At 39.7% G+C, this 19,617-nt stretch overlaps 1 protein-coding gene across 1 annotated transcript in view; it reads left to right on the top strand.

Moving 5' to 3' along the window:
• The first annotated feature begins 1,078 nt into the window (after nucleotides 1-1,078).
• LOC121327143 (low-density lipoprotein receptor-related protein 2-like) overlaps nucleotides 1,079-19,617 on the top strand; it is a 33,543-nt gene continuing 15,004 nt past the window's right edge. Inside the window, exons 1-19 of the mRNA XM_041270982.1 lie at nucleotides 1,079-1,082; nucleotides 1,331-1,444; nucleotides 2,636-2,866; nucleotides 3,248-3,361; nucleotides 3,825-3,947; nucleotides 4,468-4,593; nucleotides 5,115-5,306; nucleotides 5,931-6,075; nucleotides 6,536-6,704; nucleotides 7,284-7,509; nucleotides 9,310-9,534; nucleotides 9,924-10,232; nucleotides 10,900-11,115; nucleotides 11,510-11,715; nucleotides 12,066-12,281; nucleotides 12,655-12,760; nucleotides 13,571-13,789; nucleotides 13,922-14,083; nucleotides 19,273-19,488. Coding sequence (XP_041126916.1) covers nucleotides 1,079-1,082; nucleotides 1,331-1,444; nucleotides 2,636-2,866; nucleotides 3,248-3,361; nucleotides 3,825-3,947; nucleotides 4,468-4,593; nucleotides 5,115-5,306; nucleotides 5,931-6,075; nucleotides 6,536-6,704; nucleotides 7,284-7,509; nucleotides 9,310-9,534; nucleotides 9,924-10,232; nucleotides 10,900-11,115; nucleotides 11,510-11,715; nucleotides 12,066-12,281; nucleotides 12,655-12,760; nucleotides 13,571-13,789; nucleotides 13,922-14,083; nucleotides 19,273-19,488 — 3,319 coding nt within the window. The remainder of the gene's footprint in view (nucleotides 1,083-1,330; nucleotides 1,445-2,635; nucleotides 2,867-3,247; nucleotides 3,362-3,824; nucleotides 3,948-4,467; nucleotides 4,594-5,114; nucleotides 5,307-5,930; nucleotides 6,076-6,535; nucleotides 6,705-7,283; nucleotides 7,510-9,309; nucleotides 9,535-9,923; nucleotides 10,233-10,899; nucleotides 11,116-11,509; nucleotides 11,716-12,065; nucleotides 12,282-12,654; nucleotides 12,761-13,570; nucleotides 13,790-13,921; nucleotides 14,084-19,272; nucleotides 19,489-19,617) is intronic.

Here is a 19,617-nt window from a genome sequence, read left to right as displayed (position 1 = left end):
TTAGGGCATGCACAGTTCATGCATTAGCATTTTGGAGATGTTGAACAGTTACTACAGGGTTGTAGCATGATTGATAGGCTTTACCCAAGTCAAAATAAAAATAAATTGACTATCCTGTATGATAGAAAGATAAGGTGTGGGGTAATTTATGGTACTTTTCTTACAGACCACTATAGCACAGCAAAATATTATGAAGCTGACATATCCCCAGCTCTCACAACTTGTAGACCTTGGTGGAAAACTGTTAATTGTGTTGAAATGACAGAAAGTTGTTTTTGGGGGTTTGTTTTTAAATGTTATTAATACTTATTTTATAATTGGTTGTATTAGCTCTTCCCTTTAGTTAATCCTGTCACTATTAAATGTTTTCAGCAATATGCATTGCCTACATAAATAAATCAATGGTGACCCTCCAAGCCCACACACAGTTCCTGTGAAAAAAAAACATGTTTGCATGGAATTCCCTCTTATATTTAAAATCCAAAAAATGTTAATGAATGTGTGAAATAAATACATACCTGTGACAAACTCAGCAATAAGATGCTGTACCCACCTTGAGCCTGGATTTACAGTATACACTAACACCTGTGGAGTCTGATGTGATTGATAGGTAATTGTGAGCACAGCCTGCTCGAAAAAACCAGGTGGAAACTCTCACAACGCACTGTACTGTATAGTTTGGTTTTTTAAGTATATTTTTAGCAATTCATCTACAGTACAGAAAAAAAAAACGAAAAATCATTCCAAGGCTGCAATTATGATGATCTTTAGTAAATAAAATAAATAAATAATAAACAAATAAACAAGTACAATTAATTAATGTTGAGAATCTGCCTCAGACGTCAGAAAATAGCTGGATTTTAATTAGAATTTATTCCTAATATATTGGAATTTTATTTGGTTAAAACCTTTACTTCCCATTGTTGGAAATTGATTTTCTTCAATGTTGCTTTGTGCAAAATTGAACCGCCGGCTAGTGCAACTAGATTAATTGCTAATTATACAATTTACAAAATTATAAAAGCGTTGTCTAGAGGCGCATGCTGTTTAATCAAACTCATGAAGTTCAAACGCAGAGATGGGTCAGTGGTTAGTTTTACAATGCATTCTTATGTTCTGGAGTTTCCCAGAATTTATGGGACATTATTCATCAGGTGAGTTATCCTGTTTTCAGTGTTATTCTAAAAGTCGCGTGTTGTTAATCATGTATTACTGCATGTATCGACAACATCATTTTTACTGTTGATTAAGAAACTTCATTTCTGTTTTTTTTTTTTTTAATTGTTTTTTAAATGCGTATAATGAACAAATGTGTCATTGTTTTTACCAGGTGGGCTGTGCGATGGTGCTCAGTGGTTATGTGATGATGCAAAATGTATTGCCAGCTTCTGGCACTGTGATGGACATAGCGACTGCATGGATGGCTCGGATGAATTGGACTGTGGTATGTATGCTAATATATAATTTTTGTAGGGGGAGGACACAATTGACAGATCATAGAGCTAATTTTCTGTACAGGTTGTACAGCTTGTATTTGCCTGTTTCAAGCAGCTTATGAGTGCGTTGCATGTTTCTAAAAGTCTGAGAGTATTTATCTTATGATGATGGCGAGTTCGTTTAAAGTCAACATGCTGATTTAACGAATACAACGTTGTCAGCATTAGTCAACAGTTATTGTTTGGAAATAAGTTCTGATCTGGAAACTACGGTTTACGTATTTGGACCCAGTACTGGTATGATTGGACTGAAGCAGACAATGGAGAGACTAGATATTTATAACAGGATTTTTTCCTACCTGCGACAGGTTCTCTGGTTAATTGCTTGTATTCAGTCGTTAAGATGGTGGCCCTTTACAAAACATATATATGCACTTCCTATTTAAAAAAAAAAAAGATGGGGATGTCTCTTGCTGGTGCTTGAGGAGGATACCAAATTATAAATTGTAGCGTGCACCGGGGAAGGCAGCAGCAGGACTGGTAGGTGAGGTAATCTTATACAGAGACATATCCCGGCTCTCTTGTGCAGCAACAATTGCTTTCCATAGGAGGCTATAACTTGTAGTACAGCAAGAATGTCGGGGGGGGGGGGGGGGGAAGCAAGCCCATGTGGAACAATATGAATTTACTTAGTTGTAATTAACTCTTTCTGCTGTTGCTAATTGAATGAATACTCTATCTCCCCCCGCCTGCCATGTTAAGTGTTTAGAATTGCCATCCTTTGCACAGACTAGGATTGTTTTCACTGTACAATTCTCACTGGCCAGTATGGAGAGTTCTGATGTATTGGGAATAGTTGGAATGTATTGTGAATGTCTTGTTAATTAGTTATGCATGTAGACTATTGGAGCCGGTTACATCACATGGATAGATTTACTAGACCCAAAACTTTAAAACAAATGGTAAAATCTGAAAAGCAAAATGGTATTTGTTGTTATACTGGTATACTAATTGTATGCAATTTACAAGTTTGGGGGTGGTGGTTCTCTGTCGATTCCTGGACTCTCAATTCCTGGACTCTGTAAAACCTGGACTTGTTGCCACTCTATTACAGTATGAATTGCGTAAAAACTATTCTCAGATGAATGGGACACATTGTAAATTTTTCCGTGCTAAACTACCTTTTTTTCTTGTCTCAGCCTGCAAGAAAGGGGAATTCGACTGCAGAGATCACTCCCGCTGTGTGGACAGTTTGCTTGTTTGTGACAATAACCCTGATTGTGACGATGGCTCTGATGAAGTAAACTGTCTTGAAAACCAGACCTGTCTCAAGGGGGAGTGGAAGTGCCAGAACCAAATTTGCATCGGTCAGGATCTTCGATGCAATGGTGTTGACGACTGCACTGACAGTTCTGATGAAGAAAGCTGTGGTATGCTTTCCTGATGTTTTATACCTCATTAGTCTAATTGATTCAACCAATTATGCTGCGGTTCAGTGCTTTTAAAAGGGCATAGTAAGCCCCTACTGTTAAAGCAAAACAGCACTTGGTTTAGCCAGGGTCTTTTCAAGAAAGGAATGTGCTGATGCAAACCCTATTATATATAGAGAAATAGACTGTAACCAGATCATACTGCCCGTGAAGACACCCAAAATGTGCAAACAAACCTAAACTAAGGAAAGAAAGTTGTTTTGTCATAGGTTTTCACATTCAGGAAAATTGCAGACTCTGTAAACAAACAATGAAAAAAGTCTACATTTTGGTATCTACTCATTTGCTGTGTAATCGTTAAATTGAATTATTTTTTTCCAGGGAAGTGCAATGAGCAAGGCCTTAAGTGCTCTGATGGGAAATGTGTGTCAGCAGTCAAGGTGTGTGATGGAGAGGCAGACTGCACAGATGGAAGGGATGAGCCAGCTACCTGTGGTAATCACTGCATATTTTGTAGGATTTTGAACTACGCTATATAAAAGTTTGTGTAGATTTGCAAGAGATGCAGTAAATTGAAAATGCGTCAATTATAAAAGATGTAATGAGGCCAATTAAAACGTTACAAGGGGGTGCTTGAGAAACAGCAAGCTTGCACACAAAATCAATCCATACTGATGCTACAGCAACTGCATTGTATTTTACTATAATAGAATGCCTTGCTAGTAAAAAATAAACAAAACACACACATTGGTTATCACTTCTATGAGCTGCAATAGGATCCATCTGTAATACTTAAACTCCATGTGTTAAATCTGTTATTCTTCATGTGAAATCAGAATCTTCAAAGTAGGGATTCTGTCATTCTAATGTGCTGATATCGGGGAACAGATTTTCTGCAGTCGCAAAGATTAGTCTTCCTGACACTTTGCTTTTACAAAACTGTGTGCTCTTTGTGTAGGTTATTATTGCACTGATAATAACGGTGGTTGCAATCAGAGTTGTGAAGACGCTCCATGGGGGGCTCGGTGTGGATGTGCTGAGGGCTGGATGCTGAAACCAGGAGACAACAGAGCATGTGAGGGTATGTTCCATTCATTTACCTGTTTAACCTGCTTTATGGAACCTAATTAAAGCAGAGTTCATTTTTAGCCCTGTTCCCTCTGCGTTAGTCTTTTTATAACAAGTGTGGTATTTTTGGTATTGGCTTTTTCCCTGATGAGGCAATGGAGTATTGAAACTTGAGATGCAAATATTCAACATTGCAGTCTGTTTTATTGGGGGTACCATCTATACCTGCCTAATAGCCATCCCTCTGTAGATCACTCAGGTTCATAATAAACACCAACAATAACAGACTTACCAATTATACGTGCTGGAAAGGATTGTCCGAGTGCCTGTATACATTGTTTAATCTGCATACCTCTGAATATCCCGTAACTGTTTGATAGTGTATTCCAACAGAATATATAGCACAAAAAAGCTCTGACTGCCATCATGGGCAAATATAGGATCGACATAGTGCTAATGGTGAGTTATTCAGGAACAAGGTTATTTTCATTCCCAGCTTTTCTTACGATTGTTTTTGTTTTGTTTTTTTAAAGATGTTGATGAGTGCTCTTTGCCATATGATCCATGCACCCAGCTTTGCAACAATACAGTTGGTTCGTTTGTCTGCAGCTGTGTGAAGGGCTATCTGCTTCATGAAGGAACCCTCTGTATGGCTGAAGGTAACCCATTGTTTATCCCTTTTGTAAAGTAGTATCTTGATCTGAATGTGCTAACATTTCTCAACTACAATATAGATTTAAGGGTTTTCACTGACTGTTCCTTCTGACATTGCTTTGAATAAAGTACTTGTTAGTTTGTTAAGCTTGTCAGAACAGCAATGATGTCGTTTAAACGCTGTTTAATATGGGGACTATTTAGGTATATTCTTTCACGGATCAGTACCTGCATGGCTCTGTATATAATACAATCAAGTACTTGTTACTGTATTTTAATCACTTTTTATGCTCCTAAAAGTGAACTCTTTCTTTTGAGCAACATTTCCTTTTATTTAGAAATGCAACATTGTGGCTTTAAATGATTGATTTCTGAATAGATGGCTTGCTTTTGCAATGTAGTTTAACTGCAGTCTGTGAATTAAGATCAGTAATTTTTTAAAACCCTTGATTCTGTCCAACATTTTAATCAAGTTCTAGATTTGGCCAAATGTGGTGGTTGAAATGCTTGTTTCGTCTTTTCACAGAAAATGCCACACTAATTTTAACAGCACAAGAAGAAAACCTGGGTCTTCTGAACATTCGGACGGGAAAGTTTGAGATTCTTGTGGCAACAAGTGGTTCACCAGGGGCCATTGCATATGATCTGTCACGCAATGCATTTTACTGGGTTGATGACCAAGAAATCATCAATGTATATGTGAGAGGATACAACTCAAGTAAACTGTACCCAGGTGTGTGAGACTCTCTCCTATATAAAAATAACTAAATATGAGAATGTGTACATACTGTCCAGTTTCTCTGGAGTTTTATATGTACTGTACAGTGTATTCGATTGTTTACACAACAATGGTTCCCAAATGAAGGACCAGGGGCCTGTGGTGGGGTCTGCAAAACATACTGGAATATTCTCACAAGTCCATAATGACTGACGCTTCACAAAGCACTCCTCCCAGCCTGAGGGATTCGTTTATTTACAGGAGTGCTGCTGTTAGGTTGTTTCTAATATAACTTGGACATCAACAGTCATACATTCTCAATTTACAATGCATGTATTAACAGTGCGATTGTAAGGGGAACTAAATTTCACATTTATGTGGGTTCATTCATGGTGGTCCCCAGTAAAGGTGCCAAGGGTGTCCACAAGCCTAGAAAGTTCAATATCAATGACGTTCCATGTGGGGAAAACACCACACCCAGCAGATACTTCTATCAGTAGTCCACCAGACTCCTATCAGTGGGATTAATTAAATTTTGCAAGCCCCAATATAAACAAATACAAACCATACATCTGAATTGTACTTGTTGAAACTTAATATCGCTGTGATGGATGTTTGTTGCAGGTGCAGATGGGGTTCGCAGTCTTGCAGTAGACTGGCTTACAGGACAGCTATACTGGACTAACCACAAGAGAAAGGCCATATACGTTGGTGCTGCGGATGGTAGTGGATATGTGACAGTCCTGGGGAAGAACATAGATCCGAAGGAGTTAGTTCTGCTGCCTGCTAAAAGGTTTCAAAGTTTGTCTCGACTATTATGATGCATTGTTAGATGAGTCCAATACACTCAAGAGCAAAAAGGAAAATGACTAGAGGGTTAGATAGGTTGAAATGATACAAGCTGTTTGGTCAACATCTGTGTTTTCTGAGAAAGCTGTGCTGTACCAAACTGGTCCCTGAGGTTCAGTTGGTGAGCTGGCTCATCACAGTAGACAATCTACAATGTTTCATTGCTCAATGTTGTCCCGAGTTCCCTGGGCAAAAGAGGATTTAACCCAACATTTAAGACACTTTCAATATCTAAATACTATGAGTAAATTCGGTCTTCAGTGATGGTGTTACAACGGACCTCACTCTTCACCAGCACTGGGCTGCTGCTCCAGGAAAAGATTAAAATGGAATGTTTTAATGAAAGGAGTGCATTTAGTATTTTTTTGTTTTAATTCCAGTACCATGTTTTGGATTAACAAAGGAGGAAATGGGCAAGCCAGTATTGAGGCAGCTCAAATGGATGGCTCTATGAGGAGAGTAATAGCAGTCATCACAGCACAGGAAGCAAGCGGCTTGACACTGGATTACACAGTAGAAAGGCTGTATTGGATGAGTAAATACAAGAAGGTAAAACGCTCTTTTTACCAGTGTATTGGGTTTGTCAGTTTTCTATGAAAGGTGGGTGTGAAGATTACAAACTAAAACTACAAAATGAATGGAAGATAAAACGATTTGCTGATTTTAAGGCACTGTGTCAGGAACAGTTTAGATACACAAGTGAATTTGTAGAGTTAATGTGTTACTTTAAGGTTTATACAAGATTACTATCCAAGGTGCGCAGGCTGTGCTTGTACCTGTTTTGGCTAAGACAATCCTGAAGTTGTAAAACTACATTTACTATTTAATTACATGATGATTTCTAAGAGGAATAACACAGATGTAATGTTATAAAACTAGCAAAAAACAACTTCATAGCAACTAGGAACAAGTATATTGAGCAATTCCATTTTTTCTATTTGTATATAGAAATGTTGCCTTTGCCCTAAAGTGTGGTGCTGTCAAAACATCACAGTAAATGCGGTCTGTGGTACTGGATAACTTGGAATTTGCTGCTTGATAGCAGCCATTGGCATAGATAACCAGTGTCCATTTTATGTACGTTAAGCATCTCCGGTCTTGGGTAATGTTTTGGTTTCTGCTGTTTAGTCTGTAGAAACAGTGAAAGTCGATGGCACGGGACGCTACTCCTTCCTGCATGTGTTCCAAAAAGGACAGAGGACTGTGGGCTTTGCGTTGTTTGAGGACTGGTTCTACTGGTCTGATGAAAAGCAGCTCTGGCAAGCATCCCGCAGCCGCCTTAAAGATAGGATTGCCCTTGTTGAGGCTTCAGGCTCCATCATATCGGTTTTCCATGAACTACAGCAGCCTAAAGGTAAGCTACTTGGAGATAGACCCTATGGCAAAGTGGCAAGTAGATGCAGGTACAAACACACAGGATTACTTTCAGGTGTAGGGGTGTTTATTGATGATGATAACAATGTCCAGAGCCCTAAGGCAAACACCTGTAAGTAAATGCTGGAGTGATAGTGGCGTGCATCACTTGTAACTCTAATCCCCGGGTTTGATCCGCAACCAAGTCTAGGTTTTATACACACTAAACACGAAACAAACACAACAGTGAGTGAAACAAACACAACAGTGATTACAGTACTCGTGAAATGCTGGGGTGAAAAGTAATGTCTGGGTTAATGGTGGCTTGTACTCCAGATCGTGTTAATGAAAGTCCCTTTTCTAGCTGGCTGACTTCCACCTACCCACGGGAATAGTGTCATGCCTTTTAGTTCAGGGTACTCTGCTCCCTTTATCTAGTACCCTCAGGTTGGGAGGGAGATCTAACATCAATTGTCATTTGATCACTGTCTCCGACCCAATCATAAAATCAGAGTAAAACTGAAGATGCTTTGATGTTTTTTGAGAAGGATTTGTACTTCAACCATGTTGCATGGCTCTAACAAGTGTAATATTGTGACAGGTGCACTTGGTTGTTTTTAATAACCTGTTTAGAAGGACGAGTACCAGCAAGAACCTTTTTTGATCCACGACTATTCAAAAGGACATCTCCAAATCTTTTGTTTTCCATGTAACCAATGTTAAAGCCAAGTTGATCATAGTACAGAAGAGATGTAGACAATCGGCATAATTTGAGTTTTGTGAAAGTCATCTAGGGACACCTGGGATTAAAGGTAGTGATGCTTCTCTAGTTTGTGTAATTTCTGCCTGATAAACTTTTCTCTCCCCCCGCCCCCCACAAAGGTTACTCTCCTTGTGCTCAAGCAAACTGCAGCCACGTCTGCCTGCCGACACCAGACCAGCAATTTGGCTATGTTTGTGCATGTCCCGATAAGACATTTCTTCTGCCCTCTGGAAAATGCGAGAGTAAGTCTTTTGCTTTTGTCCAGTTAAATCAGTGGTCACAGCTTTGTCATGGTGGTCTCAATCCTGTCAAATTCAGGTTATTAGTGTTTCATTGGTCAAAGGTCATATGGCAGTCTAAAAATCTATATTGCCTGAAAAAGCTGTCTATTGCATGCGATTACTGGTACATCGCACTCTCTCCTAAACCAATCTCCAGAATGTTCTTGGCAGGCTCGCTCATAGAGAAAACAGCAGCTGTACTCTCCTTTTAATCTGTGCAGAGATGGTGCCCCGGCATTATCAATGTTCCTTTCCCTCCCAATCATCATGCCCCAGTCTCTGCAGCCGGCGCACCTCCCGCTGAATGAATTAACGTGACGACAACAAAAATGAATAAATTGAAATGTTTCAGATCAAATTGATTTATTTCTTTAACTTTTTTTACCACCATTTTTCAATATTTACTGCCCAATCATGTCTTGAATGTCATTTTTGCTTCTTGCCTGCCTCACTTTTTGTTTTGTTTCTTTTAGTCACATTGGTAAAGGTTTCATTTAATGCAAATACTGTCACTTTTGCCATATCAGAAAATGATTATTCCTCAAGAAGGCAATACTGCCCTCAGCCTTTGGCTTCAAGCAATATAATCCCTGTCAGTCAGTATTGCCCTCCCTTGGGGACAGTAATTCTCATGTGACTCAAAGGGCAGTCTGTTTTAAATATATAATTTAGACAAACTGTGCCCTACTCAACACCCTGCAAAATCCAATAACCCAGTAGTACCACTTTTTAAAATTAAGATTTGCATTATCCACAGACCTAAAAGTCATGTACGCAACAGCAAAAAGTTTGTATCAATTGGAGTTTGGGGAAATGGGTGCTGTCAAGGAGAAAACATCAATTCTGACCTTCCTTGAAAACATCACATCATTCGACTTTGACTGGAAGAGAAACTGGATCTACTGGACAAATGGAAGTGGACAGGTAAAACGGGCAAGAGCCAAGGAAGATGAATCTGAACTCATCCCAACATCAGTTCCAGGTAAATGTTTTTCGTGGGGGGGTATATATAGCATTTCTTTCTACCTCTGTATAAGTTGAACTACCGTATTAATTGACACTTGGTGTTTATTGAATTGAACAGCTAAATGTCCTAAAGAAATGACACTAGTCTGGAGGTATTGTATCATAGCAGAATTCACAAGATATCATGCTTCAAGTTTGGTGGTCACTAGCCTCCAGTGTACATAGTTTCAAAATTCAAAACCACCACAAAATGTTCACTCTGCTTGAGAGGCCCAGAGGATAGATGTTGCTAGTTTTAATTTTTCAAGGAAGTGGGAGCCGCTTGTTTTATTTAAGCATAGTCTGGGAACCTATTCCCCAAAAAAGGTAGAATCCTCTGAGATGAAGTGCATTTTGTGTTTTCAGTTTGCTCTATCAGAGTTGACATGGAAACTGGAAACCTGTATTGGTTGTCATGTGATGGGCATGATGTTGGAGCCCAAGATGGCAGCAGAAATGAAACAAAGAAGCTGTACCACGCAGGGGAAGTCATCACTGACCTGTATGTCGATTGGCCAAGGGGTCGTTTGTACTGGCTGGAAAAGGGCCAAGTTATTAGGATGAGTCTGGCTGGTGGAAACGTTGAAGAAATATTGGATGCATCAGAATCTGAAATTGGTCAAGTAGTAATGGATATAAAATCCAACAGCTTCATCTGGAATGGCGATCAGTCTGGTGAGATTCACTTCCTGTGTGCATAATGTAGGAAATTCATCTGCATCCACCTATTCCTTGCATGTTTCTGCATAATGTACAGTAGTTTAACTGAGATATTTGATCAAAAATAGTAAGTTAAAACCATAATATTTATATGGGCTCTTTCCAGCACAGGTCGACCACAGAGGTTGCTATTGTGTGTTCATTCTTGCACTATATCGGATTGTCATTTGTAACATTCCTATTTTAAAGTAATTTATAGAGTAGCAGAACTGGCTTCATAGATCCTGGTTAGCACCAAATATATACTAAATTAACATTAGGTAGCCCAAGATGTGTGCTGAACAAAACCACTGGTTCATATTCCATTGTTTTGAACCCCACAATGATCATATGGCTTATTTTATGCAAATCTGCAAATAAAAAAACCTACATTTTGTCTTGTTAATGCATACCTATTTCTTCAAAATAGTAATTGTATAATTCATAATTTTTAGGCATAGGTTTTAAATCTCACATTTAATATACTTATATTAGAATACCATGATAATTGTTGGGCATGACAATAGATGTTACATTCCAGCTTTATTACATGCAAAGCAGTTTTTGGTTAATTTGCTGTATTTCATTTATTTGTAGGTAACCCATCTATTCTAACAGTGTGTTTTTTTTTGTTTTTCTGCAGGTTTGCGTATCATGAGTGTGTTAAAGGACAAAATGTACTTTCCAAAGAAAACCCTGAAAGGATCAACTGTTGCGGCACACGAGCCGTTCCTGCTGTCCTTGCAGGATGGCACACTCACTCTGTGGGACAGAAGGGAGATGAGAACTCTCACAACAGTGGAACTGGAGAAGAGTGGTATTGTGAGGGTGATGACTGTGACAGGCGATGTACAAAAAGGTTAGTACAGCAGAATATGGAACAGTGACAAACTCTCTGGCAGCTAAGTGATCCTCCGTCACTATCTGTATTGAGGATGAGCCCAATACCCTTGGGACAAACTCGACAATTCTATCGCTTTTGTAATAACCCTTGGCACCTTCAAATGCCTATAATCAAATACGCCTAAATCATATCTTAAACACATTAACGTTGTATATAAAAATGTACAAATGTGTACATTGTCTTCCCTGTAAATGTGAAATTGCTATACAATCGCTTTTAGCTGTAACCATAGCCTACAAGTGTTTCAATTGTCTTAAGTTATGTTTAGAAATATAAAGTAATCTGATTTTAAATGGGGGAATAGTCAGATAAATGCACATAATGTACACATTTTATTCTGTCTCATTAGATTCAAAAGCTTTTAAAAGACCTGCCAACACTCCTGCTCGTGTTTGTCCTCGGACATTTGTGCCATGTAAGGATGGGAGTGACTGTGTTGCTCATGACCACCAGTGCGACGGGGAGAAGGACTGCAAGGATGGCTCAGATGAGGACAACTGTCCCCGGGAATGCAATGAGTCTGGTAACCTACGTGTATATGACTTTCAGAAACAGGTAGCGATTAAGAATTCTGTTGCATGTCATGGCACTTGTGTTTTTGTGTCTGGTGCACATGTAGAGCAGTGAGGAAGTACCTGGCTGTAACTAGAGCAATGTTACTCCTCATTCACGACCATTCAACTCACTCATTTAGGAAAATGTAAATCCCTGCTTTATTGTCTTTTTTTGTTTTGTTTTTTTCTACAGCGCAAACCACTCACTGCATTATACCCATGTTTAGTCCCTTGGTAGGGTTGTAATGAGAGGGCTACATTCAAAGTTGTAGAATGTATTGACTGGGGGATGGTTTGCCCTGTTGCCAAGCCCCATAAGTTCAATGCAACTTTTTTTGTAATTGACTTCAGAAAGTTTTTGGTGTCTTGATGGAAGAAAGTGCATTGAATCGAAGTGGGTTTGTGATGGAGTACCACAGTGTGCTGACGGTTCGGATGAGGCGGACTGCCGGAAGCCAACCGAAAGCTGTCCCTTCCACTGTGACAATAAGACCAAATGCATTCCTAACCATGCTCGATGTGATCATCATGAAGATTGCAATGACAAAACGGATGAAGAAAACTGTGGTGAGGTCACAGACTGCGTCAGCTGACCATTCTGTGCTTTTTTGCTAATGTAGTGAGCTACTCAAAGAAGCCCTTTGGTCTAGAACTAGTTATATTAAACTAAGTTGATAAAGTATTTGAATAACTGAATTAAAGCTTCATGAATATGGCCTGGTATCTGGCATTGGCTCCAAACAATCCTAAAGCAATCAATATAACAATCATTGTGGTCGGTGTGAACAAGCGCTTGCCATTGTCCATTTCACAGTCAGCTGGCTGCCTGAAACCAATGCTTTTGGTTGTAACCCTGTTTTCCCTTTTGGTTTTGAAAGCCAATGAAACCCAACCTGTCGGTACTACTCGTGTTTGTCCCAGGACGTTTGTGCCTTGTCAGGATGGAAGTGAATGTGTTTCCTATCGCCACCTGTGTGACGGAGAGGAGGACTGTCCTGATGGCTCTGATGAAAAGAACTGTGTTGCCAGTGTGTGTAATGAGCCAGGTAACTGTCAATAGGTGTTAGACATGCTGTGGCTCCTATGTATAGCATGCCGAGAACCAGTACACTTAAGTATGCATATACTGCATTGATCTAGTGGCTAACTTGAGTGTCCGGGCTCAACTAACAGGGGTGGATATCTTGTAAATTAAAATAGCCACAGATTAAATTTACCTGCTCATTTTAGTCCTGCATGTTTAATAGTTACTCTTTACTGATTAGTATTGCCACAGTTAAACATTTTTATAACATTCAGAGAGTCCAGAACTGTACATGCAATGTATGTCCTAAAATAAGGGCTAGATTTTAAAGAAATACCTGTCAAGTTGAGTTTAGTACTATGTTATAGGATGGTGAATTACTGTATGGAGGAATACCGGCATGAGAGTGAATGGGCCGTGGCTCAAACCTATGGTTAGTTTTTAAGCTATATGCATATGTTTAGTCATTGTAGTACTCTAGTATATACTGTTACTACACAAATCCAGCTAGGTTTCTTTTTCTAATTACCAACATTCATTTAGTCCTTGTCAATTTGATTGAAAAGTGAAAAGATTGAAGAGGCGTGCGTCAGATTGTGATGTCACAATTTTGAATGGAATTCAGTGAGGTGCCTTGCATATGATTTTTTTCAAAGCAGGTGATGTCAACCATGCTTATATAGAGAATTCAGCATGGTGAAAACATGGCATGGTTGATGTCATGAATAGGGATGTGTTGTGGCATACATAAGTCTAAACATCTTTGATAGGCTGAAAGATCCTAAGTACTCTAATTTTGAATACATCAGTTACATTGCCATTGTTTTGTCAGGGCAATTTCAATGTCTAAGTGACAAGAAGTGCATTGAAGCAGAGCTGGTTTGTGATGGAGTGCCGCAGTGTGTCGATGGTTCAGATGAAGCAGACTGTCAGCAGCCAACTGCAGAAGACTGTGACTTCCACTGTGACAATAACACCAAATGCTTTGCTGGCGGAGTTGTATGTGATGGTAAAGAAGACTGCGAAGATGAAACTGATGAGAGAAACTGTGGTGAGTCACACTGAAATAAGGTATCTGTTTAAAAATGTTAGACAATCAGATTTTAAATGGGGTGGGCTAACAATGAAGTATCAACCAACATCTCAGTATGTACACATTTGGTGTTCATTTACATTTCCTTAGATTCAAAGGCTTTTAAAAGACCTACCAGTGCTTGTCCTCGGACATTTGTGCCTTGTAAGGATGGGAGTGACTGTGTCGCTCATGACCACCAGTGCGACGGGGAGAAGGACTGCAAGGATGGCTCAGATGAGGACAACTGTCCCCGGGAATGCAATGAGTCTGGTAACCTACATTTGTGACAATTTCAAGAAGAGGTAGTGATTTAAGAATTCTGTTATGTCAAGTTAAAATAGGCTTGTAATGGTAGAGTTGTAGAAGATGCTCCATGAAGGTTTATGAAGTACTGTAGTTCCACGAATAAGGATTGTTTACGGCCATCCTCGTGAGTTACACTCCATAAATGTTTAGAGTATTCTTTTAATATAGATTGTTTTTCCTTGGAGCAAGTTCTGCACTGCTTAGCAAAGCCTAGTCATTATGTTGTAGGAATTGATGAATGCAAGATATTTCAAAATGAGATCTGGTAAATGACAATGCTTGAACTCTGAACTTGTGTGTACATGTCTGGTGCATGTGTAGAGCAGCGAGGTGAAGTACCTGGCTCTAGCCATAGCACATTACACCTGATTCATAGTCATTGAAATCTTTAGAACAATTTAAGCTTCATATCTTTACTACAGTGCAAACCACTCACTGGGGTGTACTCCTTTGGCATGGTTATAATGAGAGGGCTACATTCAAGTTCTAGAATTGTATTGACTGTGGGATGGTTAGCCCTGTTGCCAAGCCCCAAACATCTCAGTGCAACTTTTTTTTTTTTTTTTTAATTGGTTTGTCAGGAAGTTTTCGTTGTCTTGATGGCAGAAAGTGCATTGAATCGAAGTGGGTTTGTGATGGGGTACCACAGTGTGTTGACGGTTCAGATGAGGCGGACTGCTGGAAGCCCACTGAAAGCTGTCCCTTCCACTGTGACAATAAGACCAAATGCTTTCAGAGTCATGCTCTATGTGATGGTCTTGAAGACTGTGATGACAAAACGGATGAAAAAAACTGTGGTGAGTCACACTGCCAGCTGACATTTTTATTTTTCTGTGCATTATTTTGCAGTATAGTGAGCTACTCAAAGAAGCCCCCTGGTCTAAAACAGTAACTATTAAACTATTTTGTTTATCAAAACAGACTTTGAAAAACATTAATTGAATAACTGTTAACTTAATGACTATAGCCTGATATCTAGTATTGGCTCCTCAAACAATCCTATAGCAATGCTGCAAGTCATTGTTCACACTGACACCAAAAGCTTGCCATTGTCTATTTCACCAAGTCAGCTGGCTGCCTGAAACCAGTGCTTTTGGTTGTAACCCTGTTTTCCCTTTCTGGTTTTGAAAGCCAATGAAACCCAACCCGTCGGTGCTACTCGTGTTTGTCCCAGGACGTTTGTGCCTTGTCAGGATGGAAGTGAATGTGTTTCCTATCGCCACCTGTGTGACGGAGAGGAGGACTGTCCCGATGGCTCGGATGAAAAGAACTGTGTTGCCAGAGTGTGTAATGAGCCAGGTAACATTGTCAGTAGGTGTTTGTGTGGTGGCTCCTTATATCTATCATGCAAGAGTACCAGTACACTTGTAAGTATGCAGATACTGCAATGGTCTGGTGGCTAACTTGATGTCCAGGCTCACCTAACACAGCTGAACAGGGTTTGGTATCTTGTAAATTAAAATTGCCACAGGTAGAATGTACCTGCTTCTTTGAATCCTGTTTGTTTTTAATGCAGTTAAACACATCACTTACTAGGCATTACCTACAGTGTTAAACATTTGTGTAATACATTAAAATATTCATTATAGAACTGTACATGCAACTTGTATTTAGTATTTGAAAGAAAACAACCTGGCAGGTTGAGTTTAGTACTATAGGTTTGTAGGACAGCCAATTACAGTATCTATGGAGGAATATTGGCTTGGAGTGAACGGACTGAGGCTCAAAGCCAAAATCACACAGTGCAGTGTGTCACTGTGACTCGTACAAACATCGGTCATATAATTCTTTATATACTTTATTATTAATACACAAGTTAATCAAGATATTTTGTAATTACTAGCCTTCATTTAGTCCCTTGTCAATTTGATAGAGGGAGAAGGTTTGTGAAGAGAATGCCGTTAAGTGGCTGAGGTATGCGTCTGATTTGTGATGTCACAGTTCTGAATGGACTTTGCAGTTGAAGGGAATTAAGAGGTGCTTTGCATGTTTTTTTGTTTTAAACCTGGTGACTTCACCCATGCTGATATGGAGAATATAGCATGGTAAAAATGCAGAATAGGGCTTTCAATACATCAGTTACATTCAGTTACTGTTTTGTCAGGGCAATTTCAATGTCTAAGTGACAAGAAGTGTATTGAAGCAGAGCTGGTTTGTGATGGAGTGCCGCAGTGTGTCGATGGTTCAGATGAAGCAGACTGTCAGCAGCCAACTGCAGAAGACTGTGACTTCCACTGTGACAATAACACCAAATGCTTTGCTGGCGGAGTTGTATGTGATGGTAAAGATGACTGTGATGACAAAACAGATGAAGCAAACTGCGGTGAGTCACATTGATGGAGTTATCACTGCCATACTTCCAATGCTGTACTTTTATATCCAACAGTGGCCTACCAAAAGTGCCTATCGCCTAATCTAGTTCTCTTCCTTAATGTACAGAGATATAAATACACACGTTTGTTCTGAAATCATATGTAGTTGCATGAGCGGTGTGTGCCATAAATACTGCCCTCTTTGTACAGATGGCCGTTGGTATTGATGGCTAGCAGTCACTCTTGGAGAGTGCTGTATCATGCAGAAGTTAGTTCATTTGCACACCATAGCTGACTGCCCATTGCCCATGCAATGCAAAGATGGAGTCAGTGCCCATCCAATCCTTGACTTCTCAAAGAATGCATAAGTCAGATGGTAATAGTACATGGTTGTTTATCATTGTTGTGAACCCAGTAAGCTAAAGAACAACCTGTGGTATAGACTAGTTAAAGTAATAACTGGGCCTCTGCTTTCATGTTCTGAAGTAAAAATGACTAACACAGCCAAAGGTGTGTGTATTGTGTAATATATAGTGTATATATCTATATATAAATAAAAATGTTTTACTTGGTTTTGATTTCAAAGGACTTGTTTTCATGTTCAGCAGATCTATTTTAGGAGCTAGTCCAGCAACAGCAGAAAGTTTCACACTCCTATACAGTGCCTCTGGAAAGTCTATACCCCCTTGAACTTTTTCACATTTTGTTGTCAGTGACTCTGTTTCATCCATTTAAATGAGCATTTTTTCCACTTATCTACACACCATACTCCACACTCAAGGGCGGGGCGGGGTGTGAAAGATCACAACTGGAGAAGTCTCCACCCCCCCCCTGAGTTGATACTTAGCGGAAGCACCTTTGGCAGCAGTTGGAACTGTGAGTTATTTCGGATAGGTCTCTACCAACTTGGCACATTTAGATTTGGCAATATTTGACCATTCTTTACAAAACTGTTCAAGCCCTGTCAAGTTCCTTGGGGAGCATTCATGGACTGCAATCTTCAAGTCATGCCACAAATTTGATTGGATATAGGTCGTGGCTCTGACTGGGCCACTCAAGGAGTTTTACCTTTCTGTTCCTTGACCACTCCAGTGTAGCTTTGTCTGTGTGCTTTGGGTGGTTGTCATGATGAAAGGTGAACTTCTGTCCCAGTTTCAACTTTCTTGTGGAGGGCAGCAGGTTTTCCTCACAGATTTCTCTGTACTTTGCTCCATTCATTTTCCCTTCTATCCTGATAAGTGCTCCAGTCCCTGCAAATGAGAAACATCCCCATAACATGATGCTGCCACCACCATGCTTCACAGTAGGGATGGTGTTCTTTGGATGATGTGCTGTGTTGGGTTTGCGCCAAACATAGCGCTTTGCATTTAGGCAAAATGTTCCATTTTTGTTTTGTCAGACCACCTTTTTGCCACATGGTTACAGAATCTGAGTTTTGTTGCATACTTCAGATAGGATTCAAGGTGGGCTTTCTTGAGTAATGGCTTCCTTCTTGCCACCCTACCATACAGGCCAGATTGGTGGAGTGTTTGGGATATTGTCACATGCACGCTTTGACCAGTTTTGGCCATAAAAGCCTGTAGCTCTTCCACAGTTGCCATTGGCCTTTTAGTAGCCTCTCTGATCAATCTCCTCCTTGCTTGGTCATCCAGGTTTGGAAGGACGGCCCGATCTAGGCAGGGTCTTGGTGCCATACACCTTCAACTTAATCATCTTGACCGTGCTCCAAGGAATATTGAAGGCCTTTTGATAGTTTGACTATCCCCTGATCTGTGCCTTTCAACAACTTTGTCCCAGAGTTATTTTGAAAGAGCTTTGGTGCTCATGATCTTTGCTTTGAAATGCACTACCCAGCAGAGGGAACCTACAGGAACTGCTGAATTTATCCTGATCATCAATATAATTTAACAAGCAGAGGCCATTTGGTGTGTGATTTTTTTTTTTTAAGGCGATTTGGTTATACCTGAGCTAATTTAGGATTGCTATTACAAGGGGGGTGGACACTTATCCAACCAAACGGTTTCAGTTTTTCATTTTCTACAAATTTCTAGGATATATTTTTTCACTTGGAAGTTGTGGGGTAGGATGTGTAGATAAATGAAGAAAAAAAACAATATTAATGCATTTTAATTCTGGGCTATAAGGCAACAAAAGGTGAATTTTGAAAGGGGGTGTAGACTTTCTATAGGCACTGTATATAAAAATATTTAATTTTTTGCAGTTGCTGAAAGACCTCCAACTACACCTGAACCTCTGATTTGCCCCAGGGCATTTGTGCTCTGTCGGGACAAGAGTGATTGTGTTCCTAGTGATCAGGTTTGTGATGGAGAGAATGACTGTCTGGATGGCTCTGATGAACACAACTGCCCCAAGGGGTGTCATGATCCAGGTAATTCAGACCCACTCCCCACAAGAGAAGGCTCTGCAGGTGGTTTCGTTGACTACTTTTTTTAAATTGTGATTTTATTTTTGTAAACATATGTTTATGCGTATTGCTTTTTTTAAATTATCAAACAAGTCGGAGGCTGTATGGTGCTACTGGAACAAATGGTGAGAAGTAGAATAGGACAACAGGGATATACCTGATTCTGTGGGAGTCAGTCTCCCAGTAAGTTCTCCAACTTGAAAGATAAAAGCATTGTGAAATTATACATGGTTTGCTGTTTAGTCAGTCTTTTTTTTTTTTTTTTTTTTTTTTTATTACATGTGATATTGGTGTGTGTATGCCTAGCTGGGGTTGAACCAGACCTCCAGTTAAGTACCATGTTAGTGGTCTAAGTGTAGCATTGCAACTGAACTGCCAGGTCTTGTCGCCTAAAAATAATTTTTTGTTTTGGGCAGGGCATTTTCAGTGTCTGCATGGCAAAAAGTGTATCAAAGAGAATCAGGTTTGTGATGGTGTATCACATTGTCTCGATGGCTCGGATGAGGCCAAATGCTGGAAACCCACAGAAAACTGTTTCTTCCGCTGTGACAATAACACCAGATGCTTTCCAGAACAATTCCGATGTGATGGTGAACACGACTGTGTTGATGGATTAGATGAAGGAAACTGCAGTAAGTCTGTAGCTGTGAGGGCAATGTTGCTTGTTCACTGTTGTCGGTTTCATTGTTTTGTCATTCAAAGCATACCATAGTCAAATGGTTTGACTACAAATTAGCAATAGGCAGTTTTTTTTTTTTGTT

The sequence above is a fragment of the Polyodon spathula genome, chromosome 2 (assembly GCF_017654505.1).
Source record: "Polyodon spathula isolate WHYD16114869_AA chromosome 2, ASM1765450v1, whole genome shotgun sequence".
NCBI classification, from domain to species: domain Eukaryota; kingdom Metazoa; phylum Chordata; class Actinopteri; order Acipenseriformes; family Polyodontidae; genus Polyodon; species Polyodon spathula.
The sequence above is the reverse complement of the archived record's forward strand: the minus strand, read 5'-3'. Positions and strand labels throughout refer to the sequence as shown.